This window comes from Oncorhynchus kisutch, linkage group LG5, assembly GCF_002021735.2.
Source record: "Oncorhynchus kisutch isolate 150728-3 linkage group LG5, Okis_V2, whole genome shotgun sequence".
NCBI lineage: Eukaryota > Metazoa > Chordata > Actinopteri > Salmoniformes > Salmonidae > Oncorhynchus > Oncorhynchus kisutch.
This window is the reverse complement of record NC_034178.2, coordinates 3,966,349-3,986,920: the sequence shown is the minus strand read 5'-3', so window position 1 is coordinate 3,986,920 and position 20,572 is coordinate 3,966,349. Positions and strand designations below refer to the sequence as shown.

At 43.0% G+C, this 20,572-nt stretch overlaps 1 protein-coding gene across 3 annotated transcripts in view; it reads left to right on the top strand.

Moving 5' to 3' along the window:
• Window positions 1-3,034: 3,034 nt before the first annotated feature.
• tubgcp3 (tubulin gamma complex component 3) overlaps window positions 3,035-20,572 on the top strand; it is a 31,265-nt gene continuing 13,727 nt past the window's right edge. The window contains exons 1-12 of one of the 3 annotated variants that reach the window (XM_031824158.1): window positions 3,035-3,282; window positions 4,185-4,292; window positions 7,187-7,254; window positions 7,354-7,428; window positions 9,277-9,497; window positions 10,091-10,245; window positions 10,942-11,054; window positions 13,061-13,255; window positions 13,391-13,517; window positions 13,632-13,798; window positions 20,217-20,327; window positions 20,436-20,544. In XM_031824158.1, coding sequence (XP_031680018.1) covers window positions 3,207-3,282; window positions 4,185-4,292; window positions 7,187-7,254; window positions 7,354-7,428; window positions 9,277-9,497; window positions 10,091-10,245; window positions 10,942-11,054; window positions 13,061-13,255; window positions 13,391-13,517; window positions 13,632-13,798; window positions 20,217-20,327; window positions 20,436-20,544 — 1,525 coding nt within the window. In that variant the 5' untranslated portion in view covers window positions 3,035-3,206. Of the gene's footprint in view, window positions 3,283-4,184; window positions 4,293-7,186; window positions 7,255-7,353; window positions 7,429-9,276; window positions 9,498-10,090; window positions 10,246-10,941; window positions 11,055-13,060; window positions 13,256-13,384; window positions 13,518-13,631; window positions 13,799-20,216; window positions 20,328-20,435; window positions 20,545-20,572 lie in introns of all 3 variants that reach the window. The other 2 variants (XM_031824157.1, XM_031824159.1) reach the window with 2 other exon arrangements.

The following is a 20,572-nucleotide window of genomic DNA, read 5'->3' as shown; positions in this document are numbered from 1 at the left end:
ACAGTGATGGTGGCTATTGGGCTTCCTATCAAGCACTTTGAGAGCCGGTTTGTAGACAGACTGAATAGGTTTTAATGTTGTACAGCAAGCTTGGGCCCAACTAGTCAAGCAGTATGTTAAGTGGGGGAGTATCATAGATTTGAGGTACAGTTTTGCTACCTCTGTAGTCAAACAATTTCGAATAAAAAGGAAATTAGCTAGGTTGAATTTGGTTATCTGAATGACCTTTTTCACATGCTTTTTAAAAAAGAGGTTGGAATCAAGTATGATGCCATGGTACTTAAAATCAGATACCACCTGGAGCTTCTCCCCTGACAAATAGACATCTGGTTCAGTAGCATCTGTTGCCCTCTTTGTGAAGAACATGTCAACTGTTTTTTTCACATTGAGATGCAAACACAAGTCACTGGGCCACTTTGTAACCTGGACCATTACAGTAGTGAGTTCTTGTGCAGCTTGTTGTTTGCTCTTTGCATGCACATATATCACTGTATCATCTGCATACATTTGAACTTCAGACCCAGTACAGACAGAAGGCAGATCATTATTGTACAGGCTGAACAGGAGGGGACCCAGTATTGACCATTGGGGCATGCCCACATCATAGCTAAGAGTGGGCGACAGCTCATTGCTCACTCTGACACACTGAGTTCTGCCTTCAAGGTATGATTTCATCCATCTCAAGGCATCGGGGGAAAAGTTGAACTTGAACAATTTTGTGATGAGAATCTCATGGTTAACAGTATCAAAAGCCTTCCTTAGGTCCAGAAACACAGCCCCAACAATGCCCCCTTTGTCCATCTTGGACTTCACATTTTCCAGAAGAAAGCAGTTGGCCGTTTCTGTGGAGTGTTTCGCTCTGAAGCCAAACTGCATGAAGTGTAATGTGAAGGGGCTGTTGTTGAGGTTGGCAATGAGTTGTTCTGCTACACACTTTTCAACAACCTTTGACACCACAGGTAGTATACTAATGGGCCTGTAGTTACTCACGTCAGCAGGGTCGCCCGATTTAAAGATGGGCGTTATTATGGCCGACTTCCATACCCTTGGAAACACCCCGAGACCAATAGATGTGTTGGTGACCTTAGTAATGGGGCCAATGAGTGACTCTTTGTAGTTTTTAAGAAAGTAGAGTCCAGCCCAAACACATCTTTGGCTTTAGAGTTCTTTAGTGAGCTAATCACCCTGTTCATCTTTGACTCAGAAACCTCCCTTATGATGAAGACAGGTTGAGCGTCATTCACTAGCACTGAGCCCAAGAAACCAGTGGAGGGGTTCTGTATCAGCACCCAGTCAAAACAAAACATGGCACCCTGCAGAGGAAAATCTGTGCAACCACTGCACCACAGCAGAACGTAAAACAGAGCTGTATTTCCTGACAAAATGTCACAAATATAAAACAATTAGAGAATCTAATTTCCCCAAATTTGAAACCCTTATTCAAGGTTTCAAAGACCTCTCTGATGCGGATAGGCTAACCATCTTGTTGCGGGAGGACACAGAGAACTGTGGGTTGGCAGCGCACTACATTGCTGCCTGCCATTTAATGAGGGACAGTGTCATGCCAATAAAGCTAATTGATTTAATTGAGAGAGAGAGACTTGAATCAGTTATAGAACCTATTGCCCTTTATGGTTGTGAGGTCGGGAGTTCGCTTTCCAACCAATAATTCACAAAATGGGACAAACACCAAATTGCGACTCTGCATGCAGAATTCTGCAAAAATATTCTCAGTGTACAACGTAAAACACCAAATAATGCATGCAGAGCAGAATTAGGCCGATACCCGCTAATTATCAAAATCCAGAAAAGAGACGTTAAATTCTACAACCGCCTAAAAGGAAGCGATTCCCAAACCTTCCATAACAAAGCCATCACCTACAGAGAGATGAACCTGGAGAAGAGTCCCCTAAGCAAGCTGGTCCTGGGGCTCTGTTCCCAAACACAAACAGACCCCACAGACCCCTAGCACAGCGACACAATTAGACCCAACCGAATCATGAGAAAACAAAAAGATAATTACTTGACACGTTGGAAAAAACGAACAAAAAAACTGAGCAAACTAGAATGCTATTTTGCCCTAAACAGAGAGTACACCGTGGCAGAATACCTGACCACTGTGACTGACCCAAACGTAAGGAAAGCTTTGACTATGTAAAGACTCAGTGAGCATAGCCTTGCTATTGAGAAAGGCCGTCGTAGGCAGACTTGGCTCTCAAGAGAAGACAGGCGATGTGCACACTGCCCAGAAAATGCGGTGGAGACTGAGCTTCACTTCCTAACCTCCTGCCAAATGTATGACCATATTAGAGACACATATTACCCTCAGATTACACAGACCCACAAAGACTTTGTAAAACAAATACAATTTTGATAAACTGCCATATCAATTGGTGAAATACCACAGTGTGCAATCACAGCAGCAAGATTTGTGACCTGTTGCTACAAGAAATGGGCAACCAGTGAAGAACAAACGCCATTGTAAATTACAACCCATATTTATGTTTATTAATTTTCCCTTTTGTACTTTAACTATTTACACATTGTTACAATACTGTATATTGACATAATATAACATTTGAAATGTCTTTATTCTTTTGGAACTTTTGTGAGTGTAATGTTTACTGTTAATTTGTATTGCTAATTTCACATTTATTTATTATCTACTTCACTTGCTTTGGCAATGTTAACATATGTTTTCCATGCCAATAAAGCCCTTGAATTGAAATTGAATTGAGAGAGAAAGCTGTCCACTACTTGGGTCATGAAATGCTTGCCTTGTACCCCAAGTCTGGGAACTGTCCACTCTCCTGGTTCTGAAATGCAAATATGCAAAACTGTCTTTCGATAAGTCTGTATTTCATTGCAATTAATTCCAATAAAATAATTTAAAATGAAAATTGAACATGTATTTCAAAATTAACAGTCAACTGGCTATCTACTTCGCTTACAATTTGACCACCATAAGCATGGGGCGAAGGCTAGGAACAACTGACATGGGAACCTTTAGTGCCATTGCCTTGTTTTGGAGGGTAATATTTTCATTTATTTTTCCCATCTCTTCTTGCTAGCAACGCTTTCGGCGCGTTCCGTTAAAATGGCTGTTACTGAGAGTGGAAACCCAAAGCAAGAGCAATCGTAGTGGGTACAACTGCATCCAGTAGTATCGCTGGCGTCTGATAAGGAAAACTAAAGACTGCAACGCAATGGCTGCCCTAGATCAAAAGTCCCCCAACGTCCTCCTTCAAAGTCTCTGCTGCAGGATCACTGGGAAGAGCGAAGGTAGCTATGATGCTAGCTAGTTAGATTGGCCAGGCGCGGTTATGTGCAGCTAGCCTGGTCTGTTGCTAGCTAGCTAACATTTAACAGTGGTGCTGATATAACAGTTGTATACCAGCGTTCAGCTCGCCATCTAGCTACAATAGCTAACGAAGTTTGTAGTTAAGTCAAGTTTGTGTGACAGCCAATGCTAGTTAGCTTAGGCTACCTAGTAACTACACCTAGCCAGCCAAGTCAGAGATGGCATGCTATGTATGGACCACAGCTAGTTAGCCATCTAGCTAACGTTAGCTCCACCCATATTTGTATTTAGGTGATGGCTACATCCAAGGCTTTAACTAGTTAACTACCAAAATGTGTCATAGCTAGATAGATATAGGTAGCTGCAGATACGGTTGACAACAGTCCAACCACGCCTTGTTTCAAATAAGTTAGCTAGTTAGGGATAGCTAGCTTGGCTTGCCAGGCTGCCAGAAAGTTTGCCCAATAAATCTGACTTTGATACCAATTCTTGGTAAAGTTATACAGTCTGAAACAAAGCACTGCACAATCGTGGACATTTTCCTTACAAGCCAGAATGTTGAATACAATTACGTTTGAACTTACTATAGCGGTTGTCTGTGCAGTTAAGTCTTTCAGCTGCTCGAAATATGAGACAAAATATTCACCGGAAGGTATTGTTTACCCGACTTTTTAGAGCGCAGGTACTAAAGTTAAATTTTCTATCACTTGGCATGACTACCAGAAAGTGTAAGATTGGGAGCTAGCTACTGATTGAGGGGAAACGTTCTGCATCTGTAAGATTTGAACCAGTCTGAAAGATTCATTCACCAGTAGTGACATGGTTTAGGAAAAGCCGATATTCCATGCTCAATACTTCAACTCAACCCTATTTCACATTTCAGCTGAAGTAGCCCACCAGTTCCAGTATGCTGTGAGAGTCGTCGGGAGTAACTATGCTCCCACCATTGAGAGGGATGAGTTCCTAGTGTCAGAGAAGATCAAAAAAGAACGTGAGTGACCTATGACCTATTATTAGAGACAATAATGGGAGTGACCTATTTTTTTTATTTTTTATTTATTTGACCTTTATTTAACCAGGTAGGCAAGTTGAGAACAAGTTCTCATTTACAATTGCGACCTGGCCAAGATAAAGCAAAGCAGTTCGACAGATAAAACGACACAGAGTTACACATGGAGTAAAAACAAACATACAGTCAATAATGCAGTATAAACAAGTCTATATACAATGTGAGCAAATGAGGTGAGAAGGGAGGTAAAGGCAAAAAAGGCCAAGATGGCAAAGTAAATACAATATAGCAAGTAAAATACTGGAATAGTGGTTTTGCAATGGAAGAATGTGCAAAGTAGAAATAAAAAAATAATGGGGTGCAAAGGAGCTAAATAAATAAATAAATTAAAATTAAATACAGTTGGGAAAGAGGTAGTTGTTTGGGCTAAATTATAGGTGGGCTATGTACAGGTGCAGTAATCTGTGAGCTGCTCTGACAGTTGGTGCTTAAAGCTAGTGAGGGAGATAAGTGTTTCCAGTTTCAGAGATTTTTGTAGTTCGTTCCAGTCATTGGCAGCAGAGAACTGGAAGGAGAGGCGGCCAAAGAAAGAATTGGTTTTGGGGGTGACTAGAGAGATATACCTGCTGGAGCGTGTGCTACAGGTGGGAGATGCTATGGTGACCAGCGAGCTGAGATAAGGGGGGACTTTACCTAGCAGGGTCTTGTAGATGACATGGAGCCAGTGGGTTTGGCGACGAGTATGAAGCGAGGGCCAGCCAACGAGAGCGTACAGGTCGCAATGGTGGGTAGTATATGGGGCTTTGGTGATAAAACGGATTGCACTGTGATAGACTGCATCCAATTTGTTGAGTAGGGTATTGGAGGCTATTTTGTAAATGACATCGCCAAAGTCGAGGATTGGTAGGATGGTCAGTTTTACAAGGGTATGTTTGGCAGCATGAGTGAAGGATGCTTTGTTGCGAAATAGGAAGCCAATTCTAGATTTAACTTTGGATTGGAGATGTTTGATATGGGTCTGGAAGGAGAGTTTACAATCTAACCAGACACCTAAGTATTTGTAGTTGTCCACGTATTCTAAGTCAGAGCCGTCCAGAGTAGTGATGTTGGACAGGCGGGTAGGTGCAGGCAGCGATCGGTTGAAGAGCATGCATTTAGTTTTACTTGCATTCAAGAGCAATTGGAGGCCACGGAAGGAGAGTTGTATGGCATTGAAGCTTGCCTGGAGGGTTGTTAACACAGTGTCCAGAGAAGGGCCGGAAGTATACAGAATGGTGTCGTCTGCGTAGAGGTGGATCAGGGACTCACCAGCAGCAAGAGCGACCTCATTGATGTATACAGAGAAGAGAGTCGGTCCAAGAATTGAACCCTGTGGCACCCCCATAGAGACTGCCAGAGGTCCGGACAGCAGACCCTCCGATTTGACACACTGAACTCTATCAGAGAAGTAGTTGGTGAACCAGGCGAGGCAATCATTTGAGAAACCAAGGCTGTCGAGTCTGCCGATGAGGATATGGTGATTGACAGAGTCGAAAGCCTTGGCCAGATCAATGAATACGGCTGCACAGTAATGTTTCTTATCGATGGCGGTTAAGATATCGTTTAGGACCTTGAGCGTGGCTGAGGTGCACCCATGACCAGCTCTGAAACCAGATTGCATAGCAGAGAAGGTATGGTGAGATTCGAAATGGTCGGTAATCTGTTTGTTGACTTGGCTTTCGAAGACCTTAGAAAGGCACGGTAGGATAGATATAGGTCTGTAGCAGTTTGGGTCAAGAGTGTCCCCCCCTTTGAAGAGGGGGATGACCGCAGCTGCTTTCCAATCTTTGGGAATCTCAGACGACACGAAAGAGAGGTTGAACAGGCTAGTAATAGGGGTGGCAACAATTTCGGCAGATAATTTTAGAAAGAAAGGGTCCAGATTGTCTAGCCCGGCTGATTTGTAGGGGTCCAGATTTTGCAGCTCTTTCAGAACATCAGCTGAATGGATTTGGGAGAAGGAGAAATGGGGAAGGCTTGGGCGAGTTGCTGTTGGGGGTGCAGTGCTGTTGTCCGGGGTAGGAGTAGCCAGGTGGAAAGCATGGCCAGCCGTAGAAAAATGCTTATTGAAATTCTCAATTATGGTGGATTTATCAGTGGTGACAGTGTTTCCTATCTTCAGTGCAGTGGGCAGCTGGGAGGAGGTGTTCTTATTCTCCATGGACTTTACAGTGTCCCAGAACTTTTTTGAGTTAGTGTTGCAGGAAGCAAATTTCTGCTTGAAAAAGCTAGCCTTGGCTTTTCTAACTGCCTGTGTATAATGATTTCTAGCTTCCCTGAACAGCTGCATATCACGGGGGCTGTTCGATGCTAATGCAGAACGCCATAGGATGTTTTTGTGTTGGTTAAGGGCAGTCAGGTCTGGGGAGAACCAAGGGCTATATCTGTTCCTGGTTCTAAATTGGACAGGTTTGCTGCGTGAATCCTCTTTGAGAGTCCATCTCGACAGTCGAAAGTGGCATCTGCACATCACTGGTTTGCACTTTCTCTGTTACCTTTGCAAACATGCATCCTTTGTTAATGTGGTCTTTTGTTGTTTTCCCAGTAGAGCTTTTCTGTCTCGTGTTAAAGGTGACAGCATTGTACATTTGACAATAAAGAAATATGTTTGTTAAGAGTCTCCATAATAGTAAATCTCAATAGATTTTGTTTGTAGTCGGAGTAATGCCACTAATGACCATCTCATCGATCGCTAAGCATAGTAAATAAGATAAAAAACAGCACTTACCCGTGTTCAGAGTGGAGTTGAGCCCCCTTTAATCAACTGTTTTTGGAATTGGTGTATGTCTGTTTATTTAGTGGTCTGATTCTGTTTGTCTTGTCCTTTGGTTCTCCAGTGCTGAAGCAGAGGAGAGAGGGTGACGCTGCCCTGTTCTCTGAGCTCCACAGAAAGCTGCAGACTCAGGTCAGTCTTCTGTTTCAAATACCCTGGTGCATATGCATACTTCTATTGACTTTGAAAGGAGAACCAATTGAGAATCTGTGTTTTGCTTTCCATTAACAGGGGGTGCTGAAACACAGGTGGTCCGTCTTATACCTGCTGCTCAGTCTCTGTGAGGACCCCAGGAAACCGTCCAGGGTGGGTATACTTGTCATTACACCACAGTGCTCTACACACACACACACACACATACACACACACACACTGCAGGAGGAGGGCAAGGGACCCCGTGTGCCACACCACAGAGAGCAGGCAAACAGAAGAGAGCCATTACTGCTGGGACTGAATAAACCAATTGGTTCTGTACACACACACTAACCATAGCTATATATACAGTACAGTCAAAAGTTTCGACACACCTACTTATTAACGCATATGGAATCATGTAGTATCCAAAAAAGTGTTAAACAAATTAAAATATTTTTTAGATTTTAGATTCTGCAAAGTAGCCACCATTTGCTTTGATGACCACTTTATACTCTTGGCATTCTCTCAACCAGCTTTCCCTGGAATGCTTTTCCAACAGTCTTGAAGGAGTTCCCACATATGCTGAGCACTTGTTGGCTGCTTTTCCTTCACTCTGCGGTCCAACTCATCCGAAACCATCTCAATTGGGTAGAGATCGAGTGATTGTGGAGGCCAGGTCATCTGATGCAGCACTCCATCACTCTCCTTCTTGGTCAAATAGCCCTTACACAGCATGGAGGTGTGTTGGGTCATTGTCCTGTTGGAAAACAAATGATAGTCCCACTAAGTGCAAACCAGATATGATGGCATATCGCTGCAGAATGCTGTGGTAGCCATGCTGGTTAAGTGTGCCTTGAATTCTAAGTAAATCACTGACAGTGTCACCAGCAAAGCACCATCACACCACCACCTCCATGCTTCACGGTGGGAACCAAACATTCGGAGATCATCCGTTCACCTACTCTCACATAGAAACGGCGGTTGTAACCCAAAATCTCCAATTTGGACTCATCAGACCAAAGGACAGATTTCCACTGGTCTAATGTCCATTGCTTGTGTTTCTGGGTCCAACCAAGTCTATTCTTCTTATTGGTGTCCTTTAGTAGTGGTTTATTTACAGCAATTCGACCACAAAGGCCTTATTCACACAGTCTCCTCTGAACAGTTGATGTTGAGATGTGTCTGTTACTGAACTCTGTGAAGCATATATTTGGACTGCAATTTCTGAGGCTGGTAACTCTAATGAGCTTATCCTCTGCAGCCAGAGGTAACTCAGGGTCTTCCTTTCCTCTGGCGGTTCTCATGAGAGCCAGTTTCATCATAGCGCTTGATGGTTTTGCGACTGCACTTGAAGAAACTTTCAAAGTTCTTGAAATTTTCCGTATTGACTGACCTCATGTCTTAAAGTAATGATGGACTGTCCTTTCTCTTTGCTTATTTGAGCTGTTCTTGCCATAATATGGACATGGTCTTTTACCAAATTGGGCTATTTTCTATATACCACCCCTACCTTACCACAACACAACTGATTGGCTCAAATGCATTAAGAAAGAAAGAAATTCCACAAATGAACTTTTAACAAGGCACAGCTGTTGATTGAAATGCATTCCAGGTGACTACCTCATGAAGCTGGTTGAGAGATTCCAAGAGTGTGCAAAGCTGTCAAGGCAAAGGGTGGCTACTTTGAAGAATCTCAAATATAAAATATATTTAGTAACCAACACTTTTTTTGGTTACTACATGATGTGTTTTTTCATAGTTTCGATGTCTTCACTATTTTTCGACATTGTTGGAAATAGTATAAATAAATATAAACATTTTGTGTGTCCAAACTTTTGACGGGTACTGTAGATACAGAAAATTGAAGCCATCACAAACAGTAATTCCATCGTGGCCATGTCAGTTCTGTAGAACTCCATTAATAGCAGATATAGCTATTCTATTAAATGTTCCATGTTATTCCACATTTAATTATTTAATTGATACATCATTGATTTAATGATAGCATGTCATTCCCAGGTTGGCAGCTATGGGGCGCTGTTTGCCCAGGCCCTCCCCCGGGATGCCCACTCCACCCCGTTCTACTGCACCCGACCTGGGAGCCTGCCCCTCAGCTACCCCGAGCGCTCGGGGCCTGGGGGCGTCCAGATCTCCACCAGCATGGGCACCAGTGGCATCAGCAGCCTGGGGGTGTACTCCCTCAACGGGCCCACACCCACCCCTCAGCCCCTGCTGGCCGGGTAAGGCCAGTCGATGGAACCCTGTTTGTCCGGTCTGCACCCAGGACTCCATAGTCAGTCGTACATGACTCTAGACTTTCTTCAGTGTTGTTCCTGTGGACTCGCAGGGAGTGTATACTTTTGTTGTAGATCAACACCGCATCTGAGTAACCAATGAACCTTCAGAATATGAAGGTGTCTTAAATTAGTAGGACATGTTAAAAAAAATGTTTTTCTTTGTAACCATTTGTTGTAGCAGGGTATTTCCATTCCGTTGTGAGCATCAATTATGCATGTCCTTCTCCACAACCCCACAAGCACTTGTGTATAATTAGTCTGGCTATACTCGTCTAGTGCCAGGGTAAGTATCTGATTAGTGGGTGGTTGAGTGGATCATCATCAACACTATAAAAGTCATTTGGAGCTGAGGCATCGCTACGCCCTCATTAACAGGCTATTAATGGTAATGGTCCTACAAGACAGTTTGCATTAGGAGAACCAACATGTATAGGGGAAGAGTTATGCATGTCGAGGGGGAGAAAAAATGTCTATAGTTACACGGATGTAAACATACAAAATGGTCCATTAAACATTTCTATGTTTGCTCTCTCCAGACACCCACCCCAGACAGCAGGGCAGCAGCTGGGCTCTCGGCTGGCGTGGGCCCTCCCCAACTCCTCCGCCCTTGCACCTACCTCACGGGCCCCGCTCGCCCCCTCACCCCTGTCCACCCGGGCCCCCAGGCCACGCCATGACGGGGACCTCACTGGTGAGTTGGGGGTGGGGACTGACATTGTTGGGATGTATAAGCCTACTTTTTGTGTATGGAACTACATGGCGTAGTTGGGACATGCTTCACGGTTGGAGGACATTTTGTAACGTAGGCAGAAGTTGGGCAGGGGGCCTGTAATGGTAAAAAACACATTGCTCTCTGCACAGTGGCTCTACAAACTGAATACTCAATATTAAACAGAAAGAGATTAGGTCGGATGTACCAAGTCTGCAATGAAATGTTCCTGTTCTGCAGTAAGAACCATCTCACATAATCGCCTCATTTCATGAATGTTTAGTTGCTCTCCTGGTATTTAATTTGTCTTGGTGCTCCTCTGACAGGGTTGGGGGCTGACTTAAATAGATATATAGAGAGATAAGGCACCTACTCAATCCAGGGTTTTTCTTTATTTGTACTATTTTCTACATTGTAGAATAACAGTGAAGACAAACTATGAATAACACACATGGAATCATGTAGTAACCAAAACAGTGTTAAACAAATATAAAATATATTTAGATTTGTTTAACACTTTTTTGCTTCTACATGATTCCATGTGTGTTAATTCATGGTTTTGTAGAAAATATTACAACAAAAAACTTTGGACTGGTACTGTAACTTTTATGGCTTTCGTTAATGTTGTCCTACTTTTTGTTGTTTTTCTGAATCCCTCGTTCTTCTTCTCCTCTCCAGCGGAGGTTGGTGAGGCTGCACTGGTCAGAGACATCCTGTATGTCTTCCAGGGGATCGACGGCAAGTTCATTAAGATGAGCAACGCAGACAACTGCTACAAGATTGACTCCAAGGTGACGTGAACATTCGGTCATACATGAACAATGTCCATGCCAAGGTGTCTTTGGTATTTCAGTTTGTGCACCTTGTTCCTGAAATATTTCTCTGACGAATGCAAAAACTGATAACCAACTTCATAAGCTATTTGACCTTTCACTGAGTGTACAAAAAAACATTAGGGAGCACCTTTCTAATATTGAGTTGCACCCCCTTTTGCCCTCATAACAGCCTCAATTTGTCAGGGCATGGACTACAAAGTATCAAAAGCGTTCCACAGGGATGCTGGCCCATGTTGACTCCAATACTTCCCACAGTTGTCTTGTTGGCTGGATGTCCTTTGGTTGGTGGACCCTTCTTGATACACACTGGAAACTGTTGCGTGTGAAAAACCCAGCAGCGTTGCACTTCTTGACACACTCAAACCGGTGTGCCTGACACCTACTACCATACCCCCCCCCCCCCCCCCATTCAAAGGCACTTAATTATTTGGTCTGGTGCATTCACCCTCTGAATGGCACACATACACAATCCATGTCTCAAGGCTTAAAAATCCTTCTTTAACCTGTCTCCTCCCCTTCATCTACACTGATTGAAGTGGATTTAACAAGTGATGGAAAAAGCAGGTATTCCTAATGTTTTGTACACTGCGTATATGTTAGTTAGTCAACGTGTTGTGTTTACATGCACCATGGTAGGTTGGCTAGCGGTTAAGAGTGTTGGGCCAGAAACCGAAAGTCTCTGGTTTGAATCACCAAGCTGACTAGGGGAAAAATCTGTCTGTGCCCTTGAGCAAGGTACTTAACCCTAATTGCTCCTGTAAGTCTCTCTGGATAAGAGCGTCTTGCTAAATTACTAAAATGTTTAATGTAGAAGAGCTCCGTACTTCCATCCATACTAGCTAGACCAGTTATTGACAGATTACCCTGTTTCATCGCTAGCTGACTCCCTGACAGCATGGCTGTTGTAGAACCGACCGACAGCGTTTTTCAGATTCGGCTGTAGTGCTGCTGACATCAAGGCTGATGATCTATTTCTAAAAGGGGTAAAAAGCTTGACAGATCAATAGTTGGCTCTTTGGTTAGGAGCCACATCGATGGTGTCCCTCTATCATCCATCAAGGATTCATTACAACTTTCCTCCCTTCTAATATTCCTACAAATTACAGTCGACCTGTTTCAGCTATACATCTTCTCAGTGTTTAAAAAAAAAAATATATATATATATATATATATATATATATATAAATATATAGCCTGCTGTCAATGCGCTGGCCTAGGATCACTGTATCGGACGAGAACACTGGAGACAAATCTAGCCGTCAAGGGTGTTTTCAAAGGTCTTTTTGAAGTCATCATTTACGCTATAAGCCCTATTCAATCTAACACGGTTTTCGGAATAATTAGAACAGAATACAGAAATTGAACATTATTAGAGACAATCATGTTTTATTATTCTGTCTAAAGTAGAGACGGTGAGTATCAACACCTCGTCCTCATAAGACGACTCCGTCAGCAGAGAGACACTGCAGACAGTTTGGGCTCCAGGCTTCTTGGCGAATGTCTTCAATCTGTGGAACAAGGGCCACACTGACTACCATTTAAAAAAGTGAAATTAGTTCTGAACAAACGGGTGTGAAAGGGTTGAATCTTGAATTCTAATGGTCCTCCAACTGGCAAAGGGCTCTAATAATACGGCTGATGTGTTCCTATTCATGATTCTGGGCTGAAGAGCGGAGCTGCTGTTCCTTTGGTGATGCTGTAGTCATGGGGGGTTGTGGCGTACTTGTGTGTGAGTGACTGAATGGTAACCTGGCAGCAGGAGAGGCCCGTTTTCCGATTGTGAGTGTCTCCTGTCTGTGGGGAGCCATACAGGACAGATGGTACACACGGGGATAATTAACTACCAACCTGGCAACCCCTTCAAAGATTAAATGAGTTACTTTTACAGATATTCCCTGTATTATGTGCCTGTGTGCCTGCGTGTGCATTCTCCTGTTGTAACTTCTCCAGTGTGTCCCTAGGTGGTTCTCTGTAAGTCTCTGAGGGACACCAGTAGCCGATTGGCTGAGCTGGGCTGGCTCCACAACAAGATCAGGAAGTACACTGACTCGCGCAGTCTGGACCGAGCCTTCGGCCTGGTGGGACAGAGCTTCTGTGCCTCCCTGCATCAAGAACTGAAGGAGTACTACAGACTTCTGGCAGTGCTGCACTCACAGGTAAGACACACACCTTTCTCTACCTCTCAAAACACTGTACCGCCTTATTCAAGTAAATGAGCTTTGTTCTTAGCCCTTCAAGAGGATAACCCATTTAGGCTACATGACATGTAAAGGTGTGTTTGACAGTTGCAGGTGGAGGATGACCAGGGAGTGAACCTGGGAGTGGAGAGCAGTCTGACCCTCAGACGTCTCCTAGTCTGGACCTACGACCCTAAAGTCCGCCTCAAAACCCTGGCTGCCCTCGTTGACTTCTGCCAAGGTAGAGTCGTGTGTGTTGTGTGTCTGTGGCACCTGCTGATTGGTACCATCAAGTATCCATTTAAATAGTGTGTGTGATTCAAGTGTATGGTTCAAATGTTGTGTGTGTGTGTAGGGAGGAAGGGAGGGGAACTGGCGTCAGCGGTCCATGCCTATGGGAAGACAGGGGACCCTCAGATGAGAGCTCTGGTGCAGCACATCCTCAGCCTGGTGTCACATCCCATCCTCAACTTCCTCTACCGCTGGATCTACGACGGAGAGCTGGAGGACACTTACCATGAGGTGACGCGCACACACACACCATATATTTAATATACACACCATATATATAATACATGCACCATATATATATATATATAACACACACCATATATTTTATACACACACCATATATTTAATACACACACCATACATATAATACACACACCATATATTTAATATACACACCATATATATAATACATGCACCATATATATATATATAACACACACCATATATTTTATACACACACCATATATTTTATACACACACCATAAATTTTATACACACACCATAAATTTTATACACACACCATATATTTAATACACACACCATACATATAATACACACACCATATATATTTTATACACACACCATACATATAATACACACACCATATATATAATACACACACTATATATATATATATATATATATATATATAATATATATATAATACACACACCATATATATATATATATATATATTACACACACCATATATAATACACACACTATATATATATATATATATAATATATATATATTCCACACACCATATATTTTTATTTTATTTTACCTTTATTATATATATATATATATATTACACACACCATATATATATATTACACACACCATATATATATATATATATATATATTACACACACCATTTATGTAATACACACACCATTTATGTAATACACACACCATATATATATATTACACACACCATATATATATATATATATATATATTACACACACCATTTATGTAATACACACACCATTTATGTAATATATACACACCATATATTTAATATACATACACCATATATTTAATATATAATATACACACACCATATATATGTAATACACACACCATATTTTTAATATATAATATACACACACCATATATTTAATACACACACCATACCGGGGCGGCAGGGTAGCCTAGTGGTTAGAGCGTTGGACTAGTAACCGGAAGGTTGTGAGTTCAAACCCCCGAGCTGACAAGGTACAAATCTGTCGTTCTGCCCCTGAACAGGCAGTTAACCCACTGTTCCCAGGCCGTCATTGAAAATAAGAATTTGTTCTTAACTGACTTGCCTGGTTAAATAAAGGTAAAATAAAAAAATAAAATAAAAAAAAATATATATATATACACTGCTCAAAAAAATAAAGGGAACACTAAAATAACACATCCTAGATCTGAATGAGTGAAATATTCTTATTAAATACTTTTTTCTTTACATAGTTGAATGTGCTGACAACAAAATCACACAAAAATGATCAATGGAAATCAAATTTATCAACCCATTGAGGTCTGGATTTGTAGTCACACTCAAAATTAAAGTGGAAAACCACACTACAGGCTGATCCAAAATGGGACTCAGTAGTGTGTGTGGCCTCCACGTGCCTGTATGACCTCCCTACAACGCCTGGACATGCTCCTGATGAGGTGGCGGATGGTCTCCTGAGGGTTCTCCTCCCAGACCTGGACTAAAGCATCCGCCAACTCCTGGACAGTCTGTGGTGCAACGTGGCGTTGGTGGATGGAGCGAGTCATGATGTCCCAGATGTGCTCGATTGGATTCCGGTCTGGGGAACGGGCGGGCCAGCCCATAGCATAAATGCCTTCCTCTTACCAGAATTGCTGACACACTCCAGCCACATGAGGTCTAGCATTGTTTTGCATTAGGAGGAACCCAGGGCCAACCGCACCAGCATATGGTCTCACAAGGGGTCTGAGGATCTCATCTCGGTACCTAATGGCAGACAGGCTACATCTGGTGAGCACATGGAGGGCTGTGCGGCCCCCCAAAGAAATGCCACCCCACACCATGACTGACCCACCGCCAAACCGGTCATGCTGGAGGATGTTGCAGGCAGCAGAATGTTCTCCACGGCGTCTCCAGACTGTCACTTCTGTCACATGTGCTCAGTGTGAACCTGCTTTCATCTGTGATGAGCACAAGGCGCCAGTGGCGATTTTGCCAATCTTGGTGTTCTCTGGCAAATGAAAAACGTCCTGCACGGTGTTGGGCTGTAAGCACAACCCCCACCTGTGGACGTTGGGCCCTCGTACCACCCTCATGGAGTCTGTTTCTGACCGTTTGAGCAGACACATGCACATTTGTGGCCTGCTGGAGGTCATTTTGCAGTGCTCTGGCAGTGCTCCCCCTGCTCCTCCTTGCACAAAGGCGGAGGTAGCGGTCCTGCTGCTGGGATGTTACCCTCCTACGGCCTCCTCCTGATGTACTGGCCTGTCTCCTGGTAGCGCCTCCATGCTCTGTACACTACGCTGACAGACACAGCAAACCTTCTTGCCACAGCTCGCATTGATGTGCCATCCTGGATGAGCTGCACTACCTGAGCCACTTGTGTGGGTTGTAGACTCCGTCTCATGCTACCACTAGAGTGAAAGCACCGCCAGCATTCAAAAGTGACCAAAACATCAGCCAGGAAGCATAGGAACTGAGAAGTGGTCTGTGGTCCCCACCTGCAGAACCACTCCTTTATTGGGGGTGTCTTGCTAATTGCCTATAATTTCCACCTGTTGTCTATTCCATTTGCACAACAGTATGTGAAAGTTATTGTCAATCAGTGTTGCTTCCTAAGTGGACAGTTTGATTTCACAGAAGTGTGATTGACTTGGAGTTACATTGTGTTGTTTAATTGTTCCCTTTATTTTTTTGAGCAGTGTATATATATAATACACACACCGTATATATATATATATATATATATATATAATACACACACCATATATATATACCTACAGTGCCTTGCGAAAGTATTCGGCCCCCTTGAACTTTGCGACCGTTTGCCACATTTCAGGCTTCAAACATAAAGATATAAAACTGTATTATTTTGTGAAGAATCAACAACAAGTGGGACACAATCATGAAGTGGAATGACATTTATTGGATATTTCAAACTTTTTTAACAAATCAAAAACTGAAAAATTGGGCGTGCAAAATTATTCAGCCCCTTTACTTTCAGTGCAGCAAACTCTCTCCAGAAGTTCAGTGAGAATCTCTGAATGATCCAATGTTGACCTAAATGACTAATGATGATAAATACAATCCACCTGTGTGTAATCAAGTCTCCGTATAAATGCACCTGCACTGTGATAATGAATTTATTTGCAAATTTTGATGGAAAATAAGTATTTGGTCAATAACAAAAGTTTATCTCAATACTTTGTTATATACCCTTTTTTGGCAATGACAGAGGTCAAACGTTTTCTGTAAGTCTTCACAAGGTTTTCACACACTGTTGCTGGTATTTTGGCCCATTTCTCCATGCAGATCTCCTCTAGAGCAGTGATGTTTTGGGGCTGAGTTTTTACCAAAAAGTTATATTTTGGTTTCATCTGACCATATGACATTCTCCCAATCTTTTTCTGGATCATCCAAATGCTCTCTAGCAAACTTCAGACGGGCCTGGACATGTACTGGCTTAAGCAGGGGGACACGTCTGGCACTGCAGGATTTGAGTCCCTGGCAGCGTAGTGTGTTACTGATGGTAGGCTTTGTTACTTTGGTCCCAGCTCTCTGCAGGTCATTCACTAGGTCCCCCACGGGGTGAGATCTTGCGTGGAGCCCCAGATCGAGGGAGATTATCAGTGGTCTTGTATGTCTTCCATTTCCTAATAATTGCTCCCACAGTTGATTTCTTCATACCAAGCTGCGTACCTATTGCAGATTCAGTCTTCCCAGCCTGGTGCAGGTCAACAATTTTGTTTCTAGTGTCCTTTGACAGCTCTTTGGTCTTGGCCATAGTGGAGTTTGGAGTGTGACTGTTTGAGGATGTGGACAGGTGTATTTTATACTGACAAGTTCAAACAGGTGCCATTAATAGAGGTAACGAGTGGAGGACAGAGGAGCCTCTTAAAGAAGAAGTTCAGGTCTGTGAGAGCCAGAAATCTTGCTTGTTTGTAGGTGACCAAATACTTATTTTCCACCACAATTTGCAAATAAATTCATAAAAAATCCTACAATGTGATTTTCTGGATTTATTTTCCTCATTTTTACAGGCCTCTCATCTTTTTAAGTGGGAGAACTTGACACAAGTAATTTTTCCAACAATTGTTTACAGACAGATTATTTCACTTACAGTTCACTGCATCACAATTCCAGTGGGTCAGAAGTTTACATATACAATAAACAGCTTGGAAAATTCCAGAAAATTATGTCATGGCTTTAGAAGCTTCTGATAGGCGAATTGACATCATTTAAGTCAATTGGAGGTGTACCTGTGGATGTATTTCAAGGCCTACCTTCAAACTCAGTGCCTCTTTGCTTGATATTATGGGAAAATCAAAAGAAATCAGTCAAGACTTCAGAAAAACAATTGTAGATCTCCACAAGTCTGGTTCATCCTTGGGAGCAATTTCCAAAAGCCTGAAGGTACCACATTCATCTGTACAAACAATAGTACGCAAGTATAAACACCATGGGACCACGCAGCCGTCATACTACTCAAGAAGGAGACGCGTTCTGTCTCCTAGAGATGAATGTACTTTGGTGTGAAAATCAATCCCAGAACAACAGCGAAGAACCGTGTGAAGATGCTGGAGGAAACCAGTACAAAAGTATCTATATCCACAGTGAAACGAGTCCTATATCGACATAACCTGAAAGACCGCTCAGCAAGAAAGAAGCCACTGCTCCAAAACCGTCATAAAAAAGCCAGACTACGGTTTGCCATTGCACATGGGGACAAAGATTGTACTTTTTGGAGAAACGTCCTCTGGTCTGATGAAACAAAAAAAGAACTGTTTGGCCATAATGACCACCATTATGTTTGGAGGAAAAAGGGGGAGGCTTGCAAGCCGAAGAACACCATCTCAACCGTGAAGCACAGGGGGGGCAGCATCATGTTGTGGGGGTGCTTTGCTGCAGGAGGGACTGGTGCACTTCACAAAATAGATGGCATCAGTAGGTAGGAAAATTATGTGGATATATTGAAGCAACATCTCAAGGCATCAGTCAGGAAGTTAAAGCTTGGTCCAAATGGGTCTTCCAAATGGACAATGACCCCAATCATACTTCCAAAGTTGTGGCAAAATGGCTTAAGGACAACAAAGTCAAGGTATTGGATCAATCCTATAGAACAATTAAGAACTGAAAAAGTGTGTGCGAGCACACAGGCTAATTGATCATTAGAAAACCCTTTTGCAATTATGTTAGCACAGCTTAAAACTGTTAGGCTGATTTAAAGAAGCAATAAAATTGGCCTTCTTTAGACTAGTTGAGTGTCTGGAGCATCAGCATTTGTGGGTTTGATTACAGGCTTGTTTCTGTTTCTCAAACTAGCGTGGCCTTGATGACAGCTTTTACATTTATTTTTACTGCTCTAATTACGTTGGTAACCAGTTTATAATAGCAATAAGGCACAGTAAGGGCCGCGATGCGTTGTGCATCAGAACAGCCCGTAGCCATGGTATATTGGTCATATACCACACCCCATTGTTCCTTATTGCTTAAATATAATACACACACACACTTCCATTAGTTTGTCAAGGTCCGGGTCCGGAGGGTAGTAACTGAGCTCAGGCTGAAGTGGACTCAGACAGACATCAGACCGGTTCATCTCTGAGCTGAGATGGAGGGAAAGGGGGACGGGAGAGGGGGAGGGATGCGGCGGCCTTCCAAATGAGGATGGATGAGAGGACGGTAATGGGGAACTGAGTGATGGCCCTCTCTTCTCTCTCTCTCTCTCTCCTCCTATCTCTGTCCTTGCTCTCCATCCATTTCCCTGTCTCCACAACTACAGGACAGTAGAAGGCCGTGAATCTAGTCCTAATGCACCTGCTGCTGAATCGCCCTCTCAGACTCCGTCTACCTGAGACTAAGTGCTGATTGGGCAAGCACAGAGCACAGGAGAGTTGTAGTGGCTTTCAATACCGACTGCCGAGCTATTCTCAGAAGGGAAAGTTACAAAGGGCACACTGGTTTTAAGCCCCCTGTATTGACCCTCCCTGTAGCAGGGCTAAGTGGTAGTTATGGAGCTGTTCCTTCCCAGCAGAGGGGAATGAGGGTATGGCTCTGAAGCTTACAGGCACCTCTGTCAGCCCAGGGGGCGGCTGGGAGGTGGCGTTAGACTGTAAACACTCATTATGACAAGAAGAGCAGAAATCAAACTTTATATATATACTTTTTGTTTACTAAAAGGCTTTTCAATCCCCCTTGTTGTACCCCCTAGGAGAGAAGTCTTCACCTTGTAACACTGATGTCTACTTATCGGCATCCATTTTGGTTTTCAAGTTGAACCACTGGCTCAGTGACGATCAAGATCATGATTGAGAGATGGAACCACCATTCACTTTCTTTCCATTACTGTAATAAGTATTAATTGTTGTAGTAATCTCCTGTGTTGTTCGGATATAGTTGAGTCCTGTCTTTTAAGGTGTGATTGTGATTTCTCTCCCTGCAGTTCTTTGTGGCGTCTGATCCCACGGTGAAGACGGACAGACTGTGGCACGACAAGTACTCACTGAGGAAGTCCATGATACCCACCTTCATCACCATGGACCAGGCCCGCAAGGTAGACACACACAAACACCAATTATCTCATCCTCAACGTAAAAAAAATATAAACTTTGCATTCACATGTTACTTTTGCTCGTTCTCTCTTTCTCTTCTGTCTCTGTAGGTTCTGCTCATTGGAAAGTCCATTAACTTCCTGCATCAGGTGTGCCATGACAGAACCTCACCAGGGAAAATCACCCCGGCCTCCAAGTCTACAGACTCTCCCAAAGATGGTATGCTCTCTGACCTCTCTCCCCCACC